This window comes from Salvelinus namaycush, chromosome 38, assembly GCF_016432855.1.
Source record: "Salvelinus namaycush isolate Seneca chromosome 38, SaNama_1.0, whole genome shotgun sequence".
In the NCBI taxonomy this organism is placed as follows: Eukaryota; Metazoa; Chordata; class Actinopteri; order Salmoniformes; family Salmonidae; genus Salvelinus; species Salvelinus namaycush.
In genome coordinates, this window is record NC_052344.1 from 10,051,874 (window position 1) to 10,073,540 (window position 21,667).

At 43.4% G+C, this 21,667-nt stretch overlaps 2 protein-coding genes across 2 annotated transcripts in view; one reads left to right on the top strand and one right to left on the bottom strand.

The window, feature by feature from the left end:
* Positions 1-5,466: 5,466 nt before the first annotated feature.
* On the top strand, positions 5,467-10,451 carry LOC120031819 (centrosomal protein of 83 kDa-like). The gene is made up of 12 exons (XM_038977638.1): positions 5,467-5,519; positions 5,972-6,100; positions 6,200-6,350; positions 6,473-6,565; positions 6,961-7,071; positions 8,353-8,604; positions 8,775-8,906; positions 9,061-9,175; positions 9,329-9,473; positions 9,738-9,832; positions 10,100-10,113; positions 10,305-10,451. The coding sequence occupies exons 1-12, from the start codon at positions 5,467-5,469 to the stop codon at positions 10,449-10,451; spliced, it is 1,437 nt and encodes a 478-aa protein (XP_038833566.1).
* A 148-nt stretch (positions 10,452-10,599) lies between these two features.
* The window catches only part of LOC120032282 (plexin-C1-like), a 22,346-nt gene continuing 11,278 nt past the window's right edge, over positions 10,600-21,667 (bottom strand). The window contains exons 19-30 of the mRNA XM_038978297.1: positions 21,395-21,593; positions 20,493-20,639; positions 19,420-19,588; positions 19,136-19,236; positions 18,262-18,334; positions 17,479-17,513; positions 17,302-17,397; positions 15,033-15,196; positions 14,589-14,736; positions 12,102-12,242; positions 11,939-12,013; positions 10,600-11,389 (exon numbers count right to left, since the gene is read on the bottom strand). Of these exons, the coding sequence (XP_038834225.1) occupies positions 11,294-11,389; positions 11,939-12,013; positions 12,102-12,242; positions 14,589-14,736; positions 15,033-15,196; positions 17,302-17,397; positions 17,479-17,513; positions 18,262-18,334; positions 19,136-19,236; positions 19,420-19,588; positions 20,493-20,639; positions 21,395-21,593 (1,444 nt within the window). The 3' untranslated portion in view covers positions 10,600-11,293. The remainder of the gene's footprint in view (positions 11,390-11,938; positions 12,014-12,101; positions 12,243-14,588; positions 14,737-15,032; positions 15,197-17,301; positions 17,398-17,478; positions 17,514-18,261; positions 18,335-19,135; positions 19,237-19,419; positions 19,589-20,492; positions 20,640-21,394; positions 21,594-21,667) is intronic.

Below are 21,667 nucleotides of genomic sequence, written 5' to 3' on the forward strand. Positions count from 1 at the left end.
TTCTACATTATCATGAAGGAACGTACCTTTCATTTTCCACATGTCCAATTCTCCCTTGGGCTTGGGCGTCCATTCATATCTATCTTTTACCAATTATCTGTCAAGTGACTTATCTACTTTAAAATGTATCTGTGCTGCTTATATATGTTAAACCCTTTCTCTCCTATCTTATTTCACAGCCTACCTTGCTCATTTCCTGGTCCACCCTCCCCACTCTGCTCTCAAACCTTCAAGATCTCAACAGTGCGGGGTAGACCCCTCTGTCTGCCTTTTTTTAATAATAGTCAATAACAACTATGTGTTCCTTTGCAATATTAACTAAGTGTCTCACTGTTTTGACTTTATCTGAAATCATGGATTTAAAAATAACAACATGTCTTATAGTGTCAATCTCTAAAGTCCTTACATAACCTTAATAAACCTATCTCTATCCTATCAATAATCCTAAGCCATCACATATGTCATATACCCCTGTCAATTTTAATACTATTTAAATAAAAATCTTCTAATGGCCAAAACAAATGCTAACCATATAAAATCCTTTCTTTACTAATAAGCTCTCTTTCCCTCCAGGATCACTCCTCTGAGAACTGAAACCTATTTCTTTACATTAATAATTTAAATGCTTATGTATTTTCCTGCCCTATAGGCTTAAAATATCTCCTGTTCAAACCTCAATGTATCATATCTTCCCCCATTTATTATCGATGACAAATGGGATTTTTCTGTTATAATACCAAATCAATAACAGCCCATTCAAAACCGTCATAGCCAATGTTTAAAAAACAGAATCCTGACTCCTCTGTGGTTAAAACTACAATTATGGTCAAGAGTTATAAACTTTATTATAATCAATTTACCTCAAAACTAGTATCCCAAATGACCACAAATTCATTATCCTCACTACATCCCCCCGTGGATGATCAAACCACAGGAAAATGCAATGAAAATAGGTCAAAAGGTTACACCACCGCCTTACATTCGTGTTCCATACCATATCTAGACATACCAAAAGAACCCTTTATCTTAAAAAAGTCCCTTGTCTAAATAAAACTCAGAAAGTAAAACTCCTAATATTATCTTGTCTCTCGGAACACGGAAACCCCTTAACCCAAACGTTTACCACAAAAACAAAACCTAATAATTATGATAATACCCTCAAATCATTCGTTTTAAATTTCCCCGATGTTTCATGTAACTCATTCACACAACTGTGATAAACGTGTACTGTCCCTTTAAAAATTCCCAGCCAGCCATACCAGTTTGCGGGCCGGTCATTGTTCACCATAATGAAAACAGATCACGTTTAGAATACGTTTACTTATTGTTCGAATTCTCTGGTGTTACCTAAACAAAAACCAATAACTTTTAGCAACTTTTGAAAAGTAACTCAAAGCTATAATGCACACATTTTCCCTCTAATTGACACAACCAATTTTCTCTAGCATAATTTAATACGGCCACACCCGGTGGGGAAAGTACAAATTGTATCCCGTTCCTCCTATAATACCCAATGCTAAATTCAAAGTTGTGGTTAAATATATGGATTTGCCAATCATTATCAAATGTTAAATATACAGGTTTAGTAATTTTATCAAATAGATTAGTATAGTTCAAATAAAGATATGCGTTTACTAGCGCTCAACCTGTGTTCAGAACACAGCAACTTTCAACGAACTCTAAATCATTGTTGACTAACTGCAACAGGCAATAGTATGGGTTCGATAAACCAAACACAAATTATCACAAAGGTTTGATCTTGGATAGAATTTACAACGGCAATCAACATCTCTTAATAAAAACCATACTGCCAGAAGTATAGAAAATAATTTACCTGAACAATGGCCGAATCCATTCGAGTAACGTAATCGTGTATTCCACCTAATGACGTTGTTTTACGTCGTTATAATAAAATGTCCATCATAAAGCGCCATGGGGATCCGGTTATAGTTGTTCTATTAACCATGTGAAAGTGCCCAGGGACACCCCAAATATCAGTAGGAATATCACAAATAAGGGGCCAGATATCCCTAGCCTTGCCCAGGGAGGGAGAAATGTCCCTCTAACTGGGCGAGGTTCCTTTTTCAGGGGAGGCGGAGTTTAATGCCGCATCACCTGAGTCAGGAGTGTCTTTATTTGGAATCGAATTTAGGCCGCTCAAATCAGCTCTGACTTCTGTCAGTGTTCTGGAAGGAATTGGAGCTGGAGTGCAATGTGTGAGGTGGTGCCAAGGTGCGCCTGATTTACCTTTGACCTGAACTGAGTGTGAAGTAACCTCCTTCACTTCGTACGGTCCAGTCCACCTGGGTTCCAGCCACTTTCTCTTGTGGACTTTAATCCTCACCCAGTCACCAACTTTTATCTTCAGTGGTGGCGTGCCTCCCGGCAGCTCCCCCTCTTGGACCTTGCGAACCTGGGTAGAGAGTGCTGCAGAGAGTTCCGTCAGTAGTTTCACATAATCAGACATTTCAATTTGTTGTACATCAAGAGCGGGCATATGACCTCCCTCCCTTGGTGGACCTTAGCTTTCAACGTCTGATTTGCGTGTTCTACCAACCTTGAGACTGGGGCGGTTCACAGATCCAAATCTGTGTGTTATGCCAAATCTCTCTTCCACCTGTCTCAGGTGTTTATTATTCATTTTCGGATCTGATTTGTCGAGGAATGCCATACCCAGGTATAAGTTCTGTTTGTAGCCACTTAATGACTGACTTGGCATCCTCTTTTGCTGTTGGTATTGCCTCTACCCATTTGGAGAACCTATCTATCATGACTAAGAGATAGCGTTTCCCTTTAGATACATTATCGGCGCCCATATCGGTGTAATCCATGCTAATGTCCTGAAAACATGCATTAGGCACTGGGTATGAACCCATCGGTGTTTGATATGGTTTCTTTGAGTTGTGGCTGCCACAAATGTTGCATTCGTCACAAAATAAGTCAGTCATTTCTTAAACATGTGTGTCTTGTTCCTCTCTGTCTCACTTGCTCTTGCTTTCTCCCCTGCTTCCTCTGTCCCTCTCAGCATGGATTGGAGTTTCCCCCCTGTAGGGGTTCCCCCGCTAAAGTAGCCTGCTTGTGTCCATTTTAGTTTTACCCCTTCCCACACTTTCTTCACTCTCTTGTACTGTTCTTTACCTCCCGCTCTATCAATCATACTCTGATCTAAATACTCATTAAATTTAAGTTTGGGCGCGGTGGCTGCAGACATTTTATCTAATTCGCCTGATAATGTGTATAATGCGTTATCTAGGTTTAGTCAGGCCTTTACTATGTGGTGTTTATTTCTATCTTTGTATACTTAGCCCGTCCTTGGTCGAAACCAGGGATGTATTCGTGGTGCAGACACAGACTTATCTCTTGTGTTTCACCCTCGCACACAAAGAGTTAATGAGTATTTTGGTGATATCGTCGGGGGTGTGTTATCGGAATCTGTTCAGTGATTTATATAAGCATTTTCTAAAAATGATTCGGCAATATCCTTTTGGAACAATATATTAGTAAATTCAAGCGGTTCTATAACAATTGTCAGAATAATTTTAGCACTTTGGGAAATACCAACAGCACAAAGAGGGAAAAAGCAAAGTCAGCATTCAGCACGGCGGCTGGGTTAATTCACAGCTCGGCGGCTGGTATGAGCAGTATTTGGGCTCAGCGGCCGTAAATGTTACCCCGTTTATGTATCCTTAGAATGGCAATTATTCCCCAACAAATGTTTTCTCTTTATTTAATCGTCAATATACTCCCAATCTCTGGACAGTAGAACGTCAAAACTGACTATGGTTACAAATAAATTTTTCCGACTTCACTTCATACATAACCTATTTAAAATAGGACGGTTTTCTATGCAGATTTCAGTCCATTTAACTTCACTTCATACATAACCTGATCAACAGGACGGTTTTCTATGCAGATTTCAGTTAATTTATCATTTAACTTCACTTCATACATAACCTGATCAACAGGACGGTTTTCTATGCAGATTTCAGTTCATTTATCATTTAACTTCACTTCATACATAACCTGATCAACAGGACGGTTTTCTATGCAGATTTCAGTTAATTTAATTCATATGGTCAATACAACAATAAATCATAGAATGTTCTACTCAACACAAGATATCTTTTGAAGTATACCCACAACAGTTTAGTAACAATTTAGCAACGATTCATACTCACACTCAGTACTACTGATCAAAAATTTGGTCATACTAAAATACAATATGCAGATTTTGATTTAACAGGCTCTGCTTACCTTTTAGTTGAGCGCTCTGATCAGTTTCCTGAGGCAAGTCGAATGGTTGAAGATCTCCTGGACTGCAGGTCACTCTTCTGTCTGATTTGCGCTCAATGATTTGTCTCCTCTCACACCAACTTGTCATAGATCGAAATCAGATGAGAAAACCATCCTCTGCTACCAAGTTTTGTTGGTGTTTCATTTACTGGAGAGTGAGACCAAATCATGGACACTGGACAGAGTGTATTTCAGTTGTAGCAAAATGGCAGGTTTATTGAGTCAAAGATATCTTGTCTGGCAGTTTAGCGTGACACGGACCTAATCATATGGCTCTTAAGGAGTCAGCTGAAAAGGGTACCTAAACAGAGATTACAGCAGATTTTATACATGGAACAATGTAGGTAGAATCTCTTCGTGTTGGTCTTCTGACTGGTCCTGAAGAGTTGGAGGCGGGTCTGCTCTGGCCATAGCAGTAGCCCCATTGGTGCACAGCAGAGTCCTCTGCTCTTGGCACCCGACCAGTAGAGATGGGAGTGAGGTGTGTGTGTTCGTGCGAGATTAAATGTTTGTGTGTGTCCAGGAGTCATGAGATAAGGGAAACTGTAACTGGCAGTTACTGTCTGGGGCTAGGGGGTTTCCTGATTAGAGGGATGTGAGCAATTACTTAAGTCAGGCGGTTTGGTTTTGGCGCTCTATAACGGTTTTGTGCGGTTAGCATCCTTGAGACACTGAAGAACCATTGTGTCAATGGGGAACCTTGTGTTGTGCAAGATCAGTCTTGTGCCTTGTCATGGGGTGTGTTGTGCAAACTTTTAATCCTATGGTCACAAGCAGGCTCTGAAACCCTAAGGCCTCCTAATTAATGCTTAATATATGTGCTTGATATATGAGCTAGGTATATGAATATATGTATATATGACACTGGCTAGCTACTGATGACAGCTTGGATATCTGTGTCTTTGCTATTTGTTTTTGTGCGACAGTGATCAGCAAAACACAGTTATGCTATCAAGTATTAACGTTAGCTAACGTTACTCACCACTGTCAGTACTTGCATAGTAACGTTACGGGTAAGACAGTCAGCTGAACTGTTTAGTGTGCAGTGTTGGGACTGTTTGTCTTTGCTGGATCGCCTTGCCTGTATTTAGTACGTCTGACATCCTGTCTTTGTTCTTTGAGTAACTAGCTACATTTATCCAGGGTGGGTGGGGTGCTTGAGATGAGGCCAAGATGTCGAGTGCAGTGTTTGCAATCAAGCATAATCATCCCTCCCTTGACCACGCGTATCCACAACAGAAAGTGGAGAAATCACTTGAGACATAGGCTGTGTAGTTACCTGAGCGGTTGTCATTTGTACAAATAGCTGGAGAATTTAGAACTACCATGGTATCAACTGCAATTTGCCCCATCCTACCCGTCGTACCATCCTTTCAACGTCAGTCTTTACCATGTCCGACCTGCAAACAGAGGAGAGCAGTGCCCCTCTCTTCCCTTTTGAAGTTGGTTCTGTTTTATGATTAATTTTGTTGAGCTAAAGCCTTTGTGGAGATGAAGTGGATCGTGCTTTGATGTCAATCTTTCTTACTAATTGGATGATGTATTTGAAAAGGGATGGAGTGGAACAACCCACAGCTCTCGCTTTCCCTAACCTTATTCTTCTCTCTTGATATATCCGTCCAGTAGGGGCGAGATGAACCCCTCTGCCCTTGCTCAGTCTGCCCCCCCTGCTCCCAAGCCTGGACCCTGGGGGGACGGTGAAGCTGGGGGGGCCCGACACGGAGCTGCAGAAGATGCTGATCGATGAGCGAAGGAGATGTGAGAACCACAAAATCAACTACCAGACTCTCAAGGCTGAACATACCAGGTAACAACCCGGGAGAAGTGTGCATAATACCGTAATACTGATAGTGTGTGTGTGATGTGTTCACACTTGTATATATCTCTTTCACTGTGTTTGTCCCAGGCTGCAGGATGAGTTTACCCGGGGGCAGGGAGAGCTGAAGCGTCTCCTCAGTGACAAGCAAACCGCCCAGGAGAAACTGCAGCTGCTGCTGGCTGAACTCCGAGGAGAGATGCTGGACAAGACCAGGGAGCTGGAGGAGCTACGACTACAGGTACTGGAGCTAGTCCATAGAAAACACACCTGCTTACCTATGACTACTGTAGTGTCCCCTTTGTATATGGCAGTGTGTCTGTTTCTGTGCCAGTGTGTACAGCAGTTGGTTTGTTTTGTAAGGTGCTGACTCCCCAGCGGTTGGAGCTGTTGAGGGCCCAGGTGCAGCAGGAGATGGAGGGGCCTGTCAGAGAGCGCTTCAACAAACTGGAGGAGGTGAGCATCGCGCCCCCAGAACACTTCTGTCTGTTCTCTAATGCTATTTACTGGTCTCTGCTCCTGACTGCTTTTAACCACCTCCGACTGTCTCTGCTTCTGTTTTTTATGCTTTGTACTGCGTCTATCCAGCTTCAGTTGCTTTGGATAGCTTTTAACTTATTCTCACACTTTAGTTCCACCGTGCTCTCGAACTGTCACAGATTTAACCGCTATCTTCACAGCAACTGCTTGAGAACTAAGTGTTGAATGTTTTTGAGGGCAGGGATGGGTGGGACATCACACTTAAACTGTCGGATTATTGAGAATGAAAAAACAGTACATCCGTTCAAATTCAACTTTCTCTGTTTCTCCTCCTTGACTATAACCAGCCCTCTTCTCTGTGTTCCTTGCAGGAGACTGAGAAGTACAGGTCTGAGTATAACAAGCTGCGGTACGACTACACCTTCCTGAAGTCTGAGTTTGACCACCAGAGAGAGGAGAAGAAGATCCGCTTTGATGCTGAGGTGTGTGTGAGACATAACGTTTTTAATGTGAGGTCTGATACAGTATGTTTGTCTTTCCACTACATGACCAAAAGTATGTGGACGCCTGCTCGTCGAACCATCTCATTCCAAAATCATGGGCATTAATATGGAGTTGGTCCCCCCTTTGCTGCTATAACAGCATCCACTCTTCTGGGAAGGCTTCCCACTAGCTGTTGGAACATTGTTGCGTGGACTTGCTTCCATTCAGCCACAAAAGCATTAGTGAGGTCGGGCACTGATGTTGGGCGATTAGGCCTGGCTAGCAGTCTGCGTTCCAATTCATCCCAAAGGTGTTCGATGGGGTTGAGGTCAAGGCTCTGTGCAGGCCAGTCAAGTTCTTTCACACCGATCTCAACAAATAATTTCTGTATGGATCTCGCTTTGTGCACGGGGGCATTGTCATTCTGAAACAAGAAAGGGCCTTCCCAAAACGGTTGCCACAAAGTTGGAAGCACAGAATCGTCTAGAATGTCATTGTATGCTGTAGCATTAAGATTTCCATTCACTGGAAATAAGTGGCCTAGACTGAACCATGAAAAACAGCCCCAGACCATTATTCCTCCTCCATCAAACGTTTACAGTTGGCACTATGCATTGGGGAAGGTAGCGTTCTCTTGGCATCCTCCAAACCCAGATTAGTCCATCAGACTGCTAGATGGTGAAGCGTGATATATCACTCCAGAGAACGGGTTTCCACTGCTCCAGAGTCCAATGGCGGCGAGCTTTACACCACTCCAGCTGACGCTTGGCATTGCGCATGGTGATGTTAGGATATGGAAACCCATTTCATGAAGCTCCCGACGAACAGTTCTTGTGCTGACGTTGCTTCCAGAGGCAGTTTGGAACTCGGTAGTGATTGTTGCAACCGAGGACAGACTTTTTTTTACGCAGTCCTGTTCTGTGAGCTTGTGACCTACCGCTTCGTAGCTGAGCCATTGTTGCTTCTAGACGTTTCCACTTCACAATAACAGCACTTACAGTTGACTGGGGCAGCTCTAACAGGGCAGACATTTGACTAACTGACTTGTTGGAAGGGTGGCATCCTATGGCGGTGCCACGTTGAAAGTCACTGATGTCTTCGGTAAGGCAAATTTATTGCCAATGTTTGTCTATGGAGATTGCATGGTTGTGTGCTCGATTTTATACACCTTTCAGCAACTAGTGTGGCTGAAACAGCCAATCCCACTAATTTTAAGGGGTGTCCAAATACTTTTTGTGTATGTATAGACATTGCTCTTCTGATATGTTGTGTGTGTTCAGGTATCACGGCTGGAAAGGGACAGAGAGGAGCTGATGGCCCAGTATCAGGGCACAGACCCGTCTAGAGACGGTAAACGCGTTGAGTCTCTGCTGAGAGAGAAGGCCCAGCTCCACCTGCGTCTGAAGGGCCTGGAGGCTGAGGTGGCTGAGCTCCGGGCCCAGAGGGACAACTCTGGCCAGCAAGCCGAGAACGTTCAGCGCATCCAGATCCGCCAGTTCGCAGAATCCCAGGCTGCAGCCAAGTCACTGGAGGTAAGAAACTTATGGTCTCTGTCTGTCAATCTTGAACTGTTATTGTCACTATAAATATTAAGCTACGTGATGAAATATATCTGTTGGAGTAAGTCCTAACTTAGGTAGAATGACTTTACTGTGTGCTTGGTTTGATTTGTGGAATAATTAATAATTTGATTGTGTTTCAGGCAGAAAGGCAGTCACTGCGCCTGCAGTTGGAGCGTCTGGGGAGCGAGTTGCAGCTGAGTCATGACCAGAACACCCAGCTGACCGGCAGACTACACAAGGCTGAGAGAGAGGTCAACACTCTCACCAGCCAGGTAAGTACCTATATGATCCTTAACCTCTAACCCCAGAGATCAGCTGTGTTTCTCATAGCAGATGCTCTTATCCAGATCAACTCACAGTCCCCACCATAACCCCTTATATCAATAGGTTGCTGTGTGCTCATGCCAGTTTCTCTGTTTCTCTCAGGTGGAGGGCGTGAGGCACTCTCACAAGCTGGAGGTGGCCAATGTGAAGCTGGAGTGTGCCAGGTCTAGAGGAGAAGTGGAGAGGGAGAGAGACACACTACAGGGCCAAATGGAAGGTAACTCCGCAAATAACCTCTGTGTGTTTTGATCATACATGTACTGTACATCACTCATTTTAGTCTGCAAACTTAACTCTTTCCTTCTCTCCTTTCGACTCCTTCAACTTTCTCTCTCTCTCCCCCTCCCTTTCTTCTCTGGCTGTCTGTCAGGTATGCAGTCTGATGTGGAGGTGTTGAAGGGGACGGTGGAGAGACAGAAGGAGGTGCTGGCTGAGAGGGAGAGGGAACTCGTACGGAGGGTGCAGGCCGCTCGCGAGGAGGAGTTTCACAAAACAGCCACCGTGCACGAGGAGAAGTTAGGATCCATATTTTTCTCCCTCTCTCGGTGTCCTTCTCGTGTGTGTGTGTGTGTGTGTGTGTGTGTGTGTCACAGGAGGTTGGTGGTACCTTATTTGGGGAGGGTGGGCTCGTGGTAATGGCTGGAGTGGAATGGTATAAAACACATGGTTTCCAGGCGTTTGATGCCATTCCATTCGCTCCATTCCAGCCATTTTATGAGCCGTCCTCCCCTCAGCAGCCTCCATTGGTGTGCGTGTGTGTATATAATGTGTGTGTTCAGGTCGGTACTGGATGATCGTCTGGCTGAGCTGGAGCAGCAGAGGGCGCTACAGGATGCTGCTGGCCACACCCAGAAAGAGGAGCGTCAGAGCCACGGTCTGTTCACCCTTCTAACATCTAGAAGGTGGAAACTGTACAGGTGCATCAAAGCTGGGACACAGAGACTGAGAAACGGCTTCTATCTCCAGGGCATCAGACTGTTAAATATCCATCACTAGCCGGCCTCCGCCCGGTACCCTGCCCTGAACCTTAATGGACCTGCAAGGTCATTCCAGACGTCTGCATTGGCCGTGCAGCATTTATCGTGATATGGCCTCTGCAGAAGTCAGGGCATGCATACTTCTTGTGCTTTGCCGCGCATAGCTGGTGTCAAGGAAGTGAGTTTGTGTTTATACAGGACCTCCTGCCCTCACCTACTGTCAAGCAATCATGTCAATGCGGAACCTGCGATAACATCTGTGTACATGACCAATAAACTTTGATTTGATAGGTGTTAGCAATATGGTAGAGGTCACTGCTCCATCCCTTTCTGTCCCTTCTCATCTTTCTCCCCACCCCTCTCTCTCAGGAGGAGCAGCACCGGAGAGAGTTATCACTGCTGTGTTGGAGGCTGGAGGAGTTAGCCTGTACTCAGCAGCAGCAGATGGAGGAACTGGGGCCTCCCATGGACAGGAACAGGGGCTCTGGCCTGCACGACTCTCTCCCTGAACTCTGACCTCTCCTCTCTGACCCCTCCCGCCAGAGAGTGAGCATGACCTTCACCGTAGGATTTATTACTCCCTAAAAGTGATTATTTGGTGATGTTCTAATTTAATAAGTGAGCTCTCAAATATTTTGTGAAAAACATTTTGATTTTATTGGCACAAAACATATCAAATGAAAAGAGAAAGAGCTACATAGATTCAATGTTTACATTCCTTGGTGAGTAACGGTGCTGGAGTCCTTCCATGCCTTGACTGTTGATGCCTATGTGAAGAATGATATCAATGGCCAACCAATGACTTACTCAGAGTTTTAATTGACTGTTGAGATTTGTATCAAATGTTTACACTAAGGCCATCACTCTGAAACTTTAAAAGCGTGATAGTCCTAAAGGCATTTGTGTTAAAAAAGGTTGGTTTCACGGCTCTAAAGAGCTGTGACATGCACAACATTTATACAACTTTTTTTGTGATGTTATTTCAAGATGTATGTGTTTTTGTATTTGCAATTCATACAAATAAATGTTTATGCTTTACTGAGGTCGTGTACATATTTTTGGTTCTGAGCTTTACTTGTGTGAACCATTAACACTAGAGCTGCTGAACTCTTCTTTGTCATTCGGTTGAGGAAACAAAAGTCCCAGCTTCAGAATAAGAGTATACTGCTTCTGGGTAAGTGTCTAGCTGGAATGTGACCTGCTAATTCATGCTATCATTTGGTTCATCCCAGTAATCTGAAAAGCCTCCCTCCTTTATTTTTCTTTAATTGTAAATCCCTATGTAGTCTCCTGACATTCCGTCTTTAGAACAGCTTTCTGGCATTCAGCATGTCGAAGGGGAGGGAGTGAGCTCAGTTTCACGAACAGTTGAGGCTGTCAAACAGGCTCTTCACATGCTGCAGTTGCTCCTTCAACTCCACAGGGGCGCCGTTCTGATCCAGCTTCAGTTTAATCTGCCAGGGAAATGCCACACACATCCAATTTTTGTTTACAAGTGTGTGTGGGGGGGGGGGGGGGAGAGAAAGGCCAGCTCGTGTCCATAAACTTCAGACCTCAGCCAGTAGCAATATGCCACAATGGGGGATTATCATTCCACACTAAGTCTAGGCATGAGTTTAAACTAAATATTTGGCACAGGTATGGCCAGCTGCCCTTGTAGAGCTCAAAACAGTCAACATAGATCATTACAAAATGAAGAACTGAAAACAGCCTGACCACCACCCCACAGAGAAGTGGTATAGGCTGTGTTATATCCTCTGCCTTGCCACTGCAGTTATTCCCCAAGACCTAGGCTTTGTGCCAGTCAGCTTAACAGTTACACAATGATCATGTCATGTTGGCCTGAACAACAGCTTTTTCAAGATGTTTAGTCCTGGTTGAAGTGATTAGACCGTGCAGGGGAAGTGTGAAGGTTATGGGAAAAATCATGAATGCATATTAAGGGGAGATTATGTGGGTGGTGAGACTACTAAAGGGGAGGGCGAAAAAGACGGACAGTTTACCTCATCAAAGTACCGCTGCATGTATTTGTAGAGCTCACAGAGGGAAGCAGATTCATTGAATTCGTTTTCATGTTTCTAATGAAACAGAAATATAAATGTAATAAAGCACAATATCAAAATAATGATGTATTTGAAAAATGAACCACTAGAGGAAGGGCGGTACCTTTGACTCCTCATGCAGGAACTCCTTGAACTCAGAGCTGTTGATTGGTGGCTGGTCCCTGACCTGCTTGTAGTAGGCCCTCACTTCCTGCTTGTACTGGGAGATATCTTTGGCATAGAGCAGCTTATTGGTTGGGTCATGCTGGAACAGAGAGAGGGTAGAAGAGTCATGTCAAATCTAGGTGATAGGTGTGCTTACATTTGAGCTTCTTGTATTGTCAATGCCAGGTATTCTAAGAGGCCTGCAAGTTATGAGACAGAGTCTGTGGCTTGGATTTTGTTCCACATCTATGGGCTCGATTCAATCAGATTTGCGCTAGCCGACAGTGTAGGAGCTGGAACAGTGGAGGAGCTGTCAAATCCATAAGCGGCTACCGGCATTATACCCATCGCTGCTAGTGCTGAGCGTTTAACTGACATTTGTTATTTTTCATTTTTTTTAAACAACTAATGGATCGACGTCAGTTCAATTAATTTGAATTCCATTTCGTTTTTTTTTTCTTCTGTTAGCTCAATGCGCAGTGCTGGGAGTTGTAGTTTCCAACAGGCCAATGTTCTACATAGTTTACCACAAAAAAAACATGGTAATTAACTAGAATGACCATAATCCATTGTGCTCCTACTTGGCCTGTCTGTGTCGGACAGACACAGAAAGGGAGAAGAGACAAGCAATGTTGCCTAAAATTCTTTAGGTCACTGAGCAAATTTTAGGTCTTGTGAGTGGAAACTTGAAAGTTGTGAGAATTATTTCAATAGGCTATTTGAGCATAATGTAAACCTACCAACAAAACCAATGGCGCAAATCCCATAACATTTTAACATGGAAATAGCTTTTGATTTCTATGATATAGCCTACAGTAGCCTAATATGTGGTGTTCAATTCAGGCCTACATTGCATTAGACTTAAAAATATATATATTTTACATTATGAAGGACTTGACATTAATGATTTTTTACTTGGTCTGTAACACTATGGGCCAAATAGGTGACTGTAAATTGTATTGTATGATGCAATAAACCACTTTACAAAACAAAATGTATTATTACCATACAGAGAATTAGACAATGTTGGCTACCCCTCTGACTACTCTTGTCTTATTTGCATATTCAAGCCTGTCTCAAAATACAACACTGGCCCTTTAATTAAGATAAGCTTTTCACCTGACTTGCTTTTCAAAGACAGCTTGAAATGTAGCCCACACGTTTTGTGCTCTTGTAGGAAGCAGTACTCCCCATTGCTGACCTATACTTATCTATAACTGGGCTAATAACTCGCTAGCTAGCAAAGAATATCAACAAATGTTCACATGAGCGGCTCTGAACTGATCTGCAAAGCGCATTCATTCACTAGCGGGTGATTGAAAGACCCCTAGTGGGCAAACCACCAATATAATTCTACTCCGTTGCGCTCTGCCTACAACAAAATCACAGCCTCAATCTTGTAAAGTTAGATTTGTTTTGTTTTGGTGCATTGAAAAGGGGCTGATATAATGTTGATTCAATCACAGAAAAAAACATTGATCTATATAGCGCAAACTAATGGGGTGAACTCAGTGAAGTTCAATCTCTTGCGTCTCCGCGCGAGCTGACATTTCTGTGAGGCAGTCCTGGAGGAGGTGCGGGCCTAGCTCGTGCAGTTTAGAGGGAACATTGGAGACAAGACGCTTGAGGTATCTCTACCTGAAAATACACGATCTAAGTGATTGATAGTAGGTATTCAGCAGTCATAAAAGTATGCCTTATTTACTTTGAAGAACTACGTGTAGGCAGCAGCTCTATAGAGATGAGATGATGACTTGGAATGAAATAATAAAGACATCAAATAAAACAAATGTATTAAACAACTGAAATATTTTATTAAAGTAATGTGAATAAATTATGGTTAATAAGTGATCAGCAGTAATGGGCAGTCACTACCATCATGGAACTTTTATTAAATGTTTTATTCTGTGTTACAGCATTCCCGCATAGTGCATTTAATATTTAAAAATATATATTTGAAATCGAAAACTGATAATCGAACCGAAACTACCTCAAAAAGCACTAATCCTTCATCACTATTGGCTCTGCCTCACTGACCAGCAGAGTCCTCAGTAGGCAACCATGCCCAGGAGCTGGCACCTAGGTTCAAACCTACAACCCTGTCCTTAGGGGGCGGGGTTCTTGCACCAGAGCCACAAATTCCTTAACATGTATTACGCTTCTCTTTGTTTATTTGACATTGACAGTTTCAGACACATAGAATAAATTAGGTTTTAACCTACAACCTCTTTGCTGCTAGGCAGGGATTTAACCATTGGAATTGTGGAAACGTACACAAAAGCACAATAAATTAACTTTGAACCTAAAACATCTCAGGTCCAAAGCAGGAATTGAACCACCAACTCTTTGCATATTTGACATTGAGATTAGCAGAAACTCACACAAAAGCACAAGAGATGAGGTGTGTTAGTCATTATATTCTGCAATGTCTCTGTCCTGGCCCCACCTTGCCCAACTGTTTCTCAGCCAGGGAGAAGGAGTCCATGAAGGCCTGGGCAATGACGGACAGACAGCCGTCTAGAGGCGGGGTCTTCTCCATGTCAAACACAAACTGGGGGTTTTTCAGGATGTTCACCCAGAACCGCAGGGGCAGGCTGGGAAGGAGCAGGACAGAGGACCAGTCAAACATTCTATCACTATCCCAATACAGTGAGTAGTGGATTGAGTATTGAATGAGTAGATACAACCAAGAAAGAAAGATGGATTCTACTATAAACATACTCAAACAGGTGTACCACCAGGGTCATATTCATTAGGCACCAAATGGGAGAAAACACAGGAAAATGGAGGGACTACTTGAACTTGTCCAATAAAATGCTCATATTAATTTCCATTGCAAAATGTTTTGCTATGGTGTGACCTAATGAATATGACCCAGATGAACACATACCTGTTGGTTTTCCAGATGTGTAGTACATCTGGATCACTGATCCTCTTGCTCTCTCCCTGGGCGTCCAGGAAGTCAAAGAAGTACTTGATGGCAGGCGGGGCTTTGAGGTTAGGGGTTCCCCAGATGGTTCTGAACAGGTTTTCCACAAACGAATGCACAGCGACCTGAGAGAGGAGGAAGTGGGTGGCATATGGTCACATACAGTTGAAGACGGAAGTTAACATACACTTAGGTTGGAGTCATTAAAACTCGTTTTTCAACCACTCCACAAATGTATTGTTAACAAACTATAGTTTTGGCAAGTCGGTTAGGATATCTACTTTGTGCATGACACAAGTAATTTTTCCAACAATTGTTTACAGACAGATTATTTCACTTATAATTCACTGTATCACAATTCCAGTGGGTCAGAAGTTTACATACACTAAGTTGATTGTGCCTTTAAACAGCTTGGAAAATTCCAGAAAATTATGTCATGGCTTTAGAAGCTTCTGATAGGCTAATTGACATCATTTGAGTCAATTGGAGATGTACCTGTGGATGTATTTCAAGGCCTACCTTCAAACTCAGTGCCTCTTTGCTTGACATCATGGGAAAATCAAAAGAAATCAGCCAAGACCTCAGAAAAAAATTGTAGACCTCCACAAGTCTGGTTCATCCTTGGGAGCAATTTCCAAACGCCTGAAGGTACCACGTTCATCTGTACAAACAATAGTACGCAAGTATAAACACCATGGGACCACGCAGCCGTCATACCGCTCAGGAAGAAGACGCATTCTGTCTCCTAGAGATGAACGTACTTTGGTGAGAAAAGTGCAAATCAATCACAGAACAACAGCAAAGGACCTTGTGAAGATGCTGGAGGAAACCGGTACAAAAATATGTATGTCCACAGTAAAACGAGTCTATATCAACATAACCTGAAAGGACGCTCAGCAAGGTAGAAGCCACTGCTCCAAAACCGCCATAGAAAAGCCAGACTACGGTTTGCAACTGCACATGGAGACAAAGATCGTACTTTTTAGAGAAATGTCCTCTGGTCTGATGAAACAAAAATAGAACTGTTTGGCCATAATGACCATTGTTATGTTTCGAGGAAAAAGGGGGATGCTTGCAAGCCGAAGAACACCATCCCAACCGTGAAGCACGGGGGTGGCAGCATCATGTTGTGGGGGTGCCTTGCTGCAGGAGGGACTGGTGCACTTCACAAAATAGCTGGCATCATGAGGAAGGAAAAATATGTGGATATATTGAAGCAACATCTCAAGACATCAGTCAGGAAGTTAAAGCTTGGTCGCAAATGGGTCTTCCAAATGGACAATGACCCCAAGCATACTTCCAAAGTTGTGGCAAAATGGCTTAAGGACAACAAAGTCAAGGTATTGGAGTGGCCATCACAAAGCCCTGACCTCAATCCTATAGAAAATGTGTGGGCAGAACTGAAAAAGCGTGTGCGAGCAAGGAGGCCTACAAACCTGACTCAGTTACACAAGCTCTGTCAGGAGGAATGGGCCAAAATTCACCCAACTTATTGTGGGAAGCTTGTGGAAGGCTACCTGAAACGTTTGACCCAAGATAAACAATTTAAAGGCAATGCTACCAAATACTAATTGAGTGTATGTAAACTTCTGACCCACTGGGAATGTGATGACAGAAATAAAAGCTAAAATAAATAATTCTCTCTACTATTATTCTGACATTTCACATTCTTAAAATAAAGTGTTGATCCTAACTGACCTAAGACAGGGAATTTTTACTTGGATTAAATGTCAGGAATTGTGAAAAACGGAGTTTAAATGTATTTGGCTAAGGTGTATGTAAACTTCCGACTTCAACCAGATTTGTCGCAAAGTGAATAAGGGACCAGGAAGTATGGCATTACCTCAGTGAGGATGCTGACTAAGAAAATTAACAAATAGCTGTTTGATGCAATGTTTTATATGCACTGCAGAGATAATTGCCTGATGGAAAAGTGTTTTCTCATGTGATCCTTATTTAGTATTTGTCAAGAGCTACAGTTTTTATCCCCTATTGTAAATGTCTTTCAAACTTCCCTTACACTGAAACCACACTGACAGCTCCAAGCAAGCCACTTTAGTACCTATCCACTTTATTTTAAAGCAACGTTCATAAGTGTATGCTGGATCACACATAACTGAAGAGTCTAGACTTTTCCATCTTTCAGTTAACCATTTATCAGAGCACAGTGGCAGGTTGAAAGGGGTTGGTTTGACAGGTCAGGATGTAAGTTAACAGTGAGTTTTCTTGCCTTGGTGGAGAGCAGCTTGGTGAGGTACACTTCCTTCAGTTTCAGCTTCTTCCTCTCCGGGTTCTTCTTTTGGTCCTGGTCAATGTCAGGGTCAATCTGGAGTCAAAGAGCACTGTTAATCAATCAGATCAAATGCATATCAGGGACATTCAATTCAGAGGTCATGTTGGCACTTACCAGATGGAAGTACTTTGTGGAGTAGTTCTGATCGTCTGTGACAAATACACAACAACAGGTCACCATGGATGACTAAATAGCAGACAATTGTACTAAATAGCTTCCTGGTTTCTGTTAGTGTTTTATATAAACTGACACAGGTAAGTGGTTTTGTATCTCACTTGTGTTTCACATCTGCCATATAACAATATTAGAAAGAGGGGGAGTGTAAATGTGGAGCTAAACATGTCTACTTTCAACTCAACTTTGCTGAGGTATGTTTGTTTTGTTGAATGTTGTTTTTTATGATTGTGTTTTGTATTATTTGTGTGCTTCTTTGTGTATTTCTTATGCGCCCATGCTGCCTTGATTGAGTAATTGTTTGTCACGCAGGGCTCCCTTGTAAAGAGACCTTTGTCTCAATGGGACTCCACCCTGCCAAAATAAAAGTTTAAATAAACAAATTCAATAAATAAAAGATGGACTTTGACAAAACAAATCGGAAAAGTTACTTTGTGCACACGTGTGTGATAGTGTGATGAGCATTAACTATGAGCATGCGCTTGTGTGTGTGTGAATACTGTTGGTGTGTACTGTGTGTAGTGTAGTCATTCACAAAAAGGTCCTTTATGTTATAATTAGAAGCTTTGACCCCCCCCCCCCCCCACCCCCCCCCCACACACACACCGCCACCATTCATTCCCTGTTTAATACAGTGTGAGGTGATGTGTACAAGGTCCACAACTCTAGGAGCTTTCGAGGCATGGTGCACTGTAGCATGGCAATCTCTGTCGACACCTTTACCTTTCAGGCTGCTCTGAGGACTCAGAGTGGGATGGGTCTTAGAGAGCACTTTGATGGACGCTCCATCCGGTACCTGTAGACACACACTGAGTTAGAAGGTTGATAAATGCTGAGTTACCAGCTTCTCAACCAGCTGGTAGACCTAAAATACAGTGATGTTCTACAGAGAGGCTAATAACGCGTACAGGACTTCTAATCTAATTGTGGTCTGGTTTGGCGTTGTGACACAGAAAGCTCAGTCCTACTAGCCAGGCTGCCTTGAACAGAGCTAATACTGCTTGTTAGTAGCCTTGAAAACCAGGCTGCAGAATGAGAGCAGCAGAGCAGTACACTGTACTCAGTACTCTGATTCAATGTCAATGATGTTCTAGTCTAGTAAGACCCTCTACTTATTATGTGCTTATAAGATACCTGACGAATTTGTGCATGTGGTTTGGTGACATTAAGCAACAATTTGACAACCCAATCCGTCTAGTTCTCACAACTACTCAGGACTAGATTAAATCCGGATCGCGGAAGATCCACGTTATAGCGCGATTGAAATGGAAAGGTATTTTCCGATTGAGCCGACATATGCAGGGTTTACAGTGAATGCAGTCTCCGCAAACACAGGAACATTGCCTTTAAATTTCAATCCCGCTATAGAGCAGCTCTTCAGCGGTACTGATGCAATCCAGGCATTAGCCATTGAGTAGTACTACAGCTGCAAGGGATTGGACCTTTCATCTACATTTTTGAAGTTTAGGCCTTCAACTACATGCCATTTTTAAAAATTTGTATCTGTCTTAGATGGTGATTTGAGATAAAGAGAGAAATATTGAACGTGAGATTAGGCTTATTTCCTGCATCAGGAAGCTTGGTAGTGTTCTCTAACCTTGTAATGCTTGAGTGTGTTGAGCATGGTCACTTCTCCTAGAACCCCTGAGCTGGCATCCACCTCCTTCAGTGGGACAAACCTTCCATCCTTCTCATACTCTGCAGAGTTCAAGAAACAGAGAGAAGTCATTCTAATGAACATTTGAAAGCCATTCCTTTGAAAGAATGTATGATCGATCAAGATGTTTTCATTTGAGGTACGCATGCTTTTAGAGCCATAATTCTCTCATCACTTTTGCATTCTATCCTAATGTCTTGGACACATGAGGTACTACAACTGACCGATGTGCATCTGTCGGAGTGGGGTGTTGTAGGGGAAGCCAAACTTGGTCTTGAATGCCAGGAGGATCTTCTCCTTGACCTGCTCCACCGTGTCACAGTCCAGAGCACTGACCTCCAGAGGCTCACTGACCTCTCCGTCTGTTCCCACAGCAAACAGCACTTGCAGCCTCTGGGGGGAGGCGGGGGGTCAACAGACACGCATACATCATGATGTAGGCTAGGTTAGAAAATTAAACGTGAGATGAGATCTATTCATCAGTGTGGCTAACCACTGAAGCTAACCTTCATTCCCACTATCTTTCTATTTGTGTCAGGGAAACCACACAGTTAGCTAAAGCTTTATAAAGCCTCATGTCTGTGTATATCACTTGTTGAACTTCATACAATAAAATCTATACACTACAGGGATAACATTTCTCTGGTATAAGAAACCACTGAGCAACTGTCTCAGCAGGATTACCATATGGCTCAACATGTGCTTATAAAGACTAGAGTCTGGGTCCATTTTGGCTCTAATCCATTTACTTCTAGACTCGTTTCTTAATTTAAAAGGGTTCATCTTTTGCTTCTGGGAGACTGAAACTGAGAAATGTGCGAAATCGGAGGCCATATCTACCTATAGCTTCCTAAAAAATATATAGCTTTTCCTGTCAACATTGCATGTGCCGCTGTCCCCATCTACAAACCACAGACTTAGAATAGTAATAAGATACATTTACACACATGGGCCTCGAGAATAGGCTGAATACAAACCGATAACTATGAAGACATGTTTTTGTTGAGGATCTTTGTGAGGGTAACATCACTTTCAACCCATCTACTTTTGCCCCAGCATACTGAGATATGTTTTCTAACAGACCAGCTCCTCTAACCACAACTTTTCTGGTAACAAGCAAAACATGAAGGAGGAACTGCCAACTACCTCGCCACGCCCTAGATCCAGGAAGGGTGTGTGTGTGGCAGTGTGTGTCAGTGTGATGTGTCAGTGTGGCACTGTGATGTGTGTGTGGCAGCTTGATGTGTATGTGTGTGGCAATGTGTGTGTGTGTGTGTGTGTGTGTGCGCGCGCACACCATTGGGCTGAAGTCCTGAGCCTGCCACAGTAACCAGTCTTCATTAAGTGTGTAGAGAGCCTTTTCTGTGACTGAGTCCACTGGGCCTTTAGACATCTGCTGGGTCAGAGCACAAACCAGAAAGAAAAGAGGCTGGCCCACACTCTCCTGTTGGGACACAACACACACACACACACACACACACACACACACACACACACACACACACACACACACACACACACACACACACACACACACACACACACACACACACACACACACACACACACACACACACACACACACACACACACACACACACACACACAGCTCAGTTAAACACACACAAACCGGTATTCCCTTGTACAATTAGGTATAACTCATTAACGTGCACTCATATGAAAAGTTACAAAAACAGACACTCATTTACAGAGACACTCAAACACACGTGGAAATGTATGAGAGAAAAATAAAAATGTACTGTGAGCTGACCATAATGACATGGAGGCTAATAAATACATACAACATGAATGAATAAGGCTTTGATAGAAGAAGCAAGAAAATAACAAATATAGACTGATATAGACAGACAGACGGACCCTTGAGGAAGCCGTACAGAGAGACGGACTGACCCTGAGGAAGCCGTACAGAGAGACAGACTGACCCTGAGGAGGCCGTAGAGACAGACAAACTGACCCTGAGGAAGCCGTACAGAGAGACGGACTGACCCTGAGGAAGCCGTAGAGACAGACGGACTGACCCTGAGGAAGCCGTAGAGACAGGCAGACTGACCCTGAGGAAGCCGTAGAGACAGGCAGACTGACCCTGAGGAAGCCGTAGAGACAGACGGACTGACTTTGAGGAAGCCGTAGAGACAGGCAGACTGACCCTGAGGAAGCCGTAGAGACAGACAGACTGACCCTGAGGAAGCCGTAGAGACAGATGGACATCCAGTTGGTGAGCAGCTTTTCTACGATGGACTCGGTGCGTCGCAGCATGAGTTTGGGCTGGGAGTTACTGGGCTGCTCCATCAGAGCCCTGAGTAGTTCCTCCATCACCTGGGTCAGGTAGGGCAGGTCACCGTGGAGGGACACGGTCAGCAGGGAGGCCACCGCACACCTTGTAGGACACAACAAACATCAGACTTATAACATCTCTATTACCTGCTATACACACCAACCTGCTCATCCATA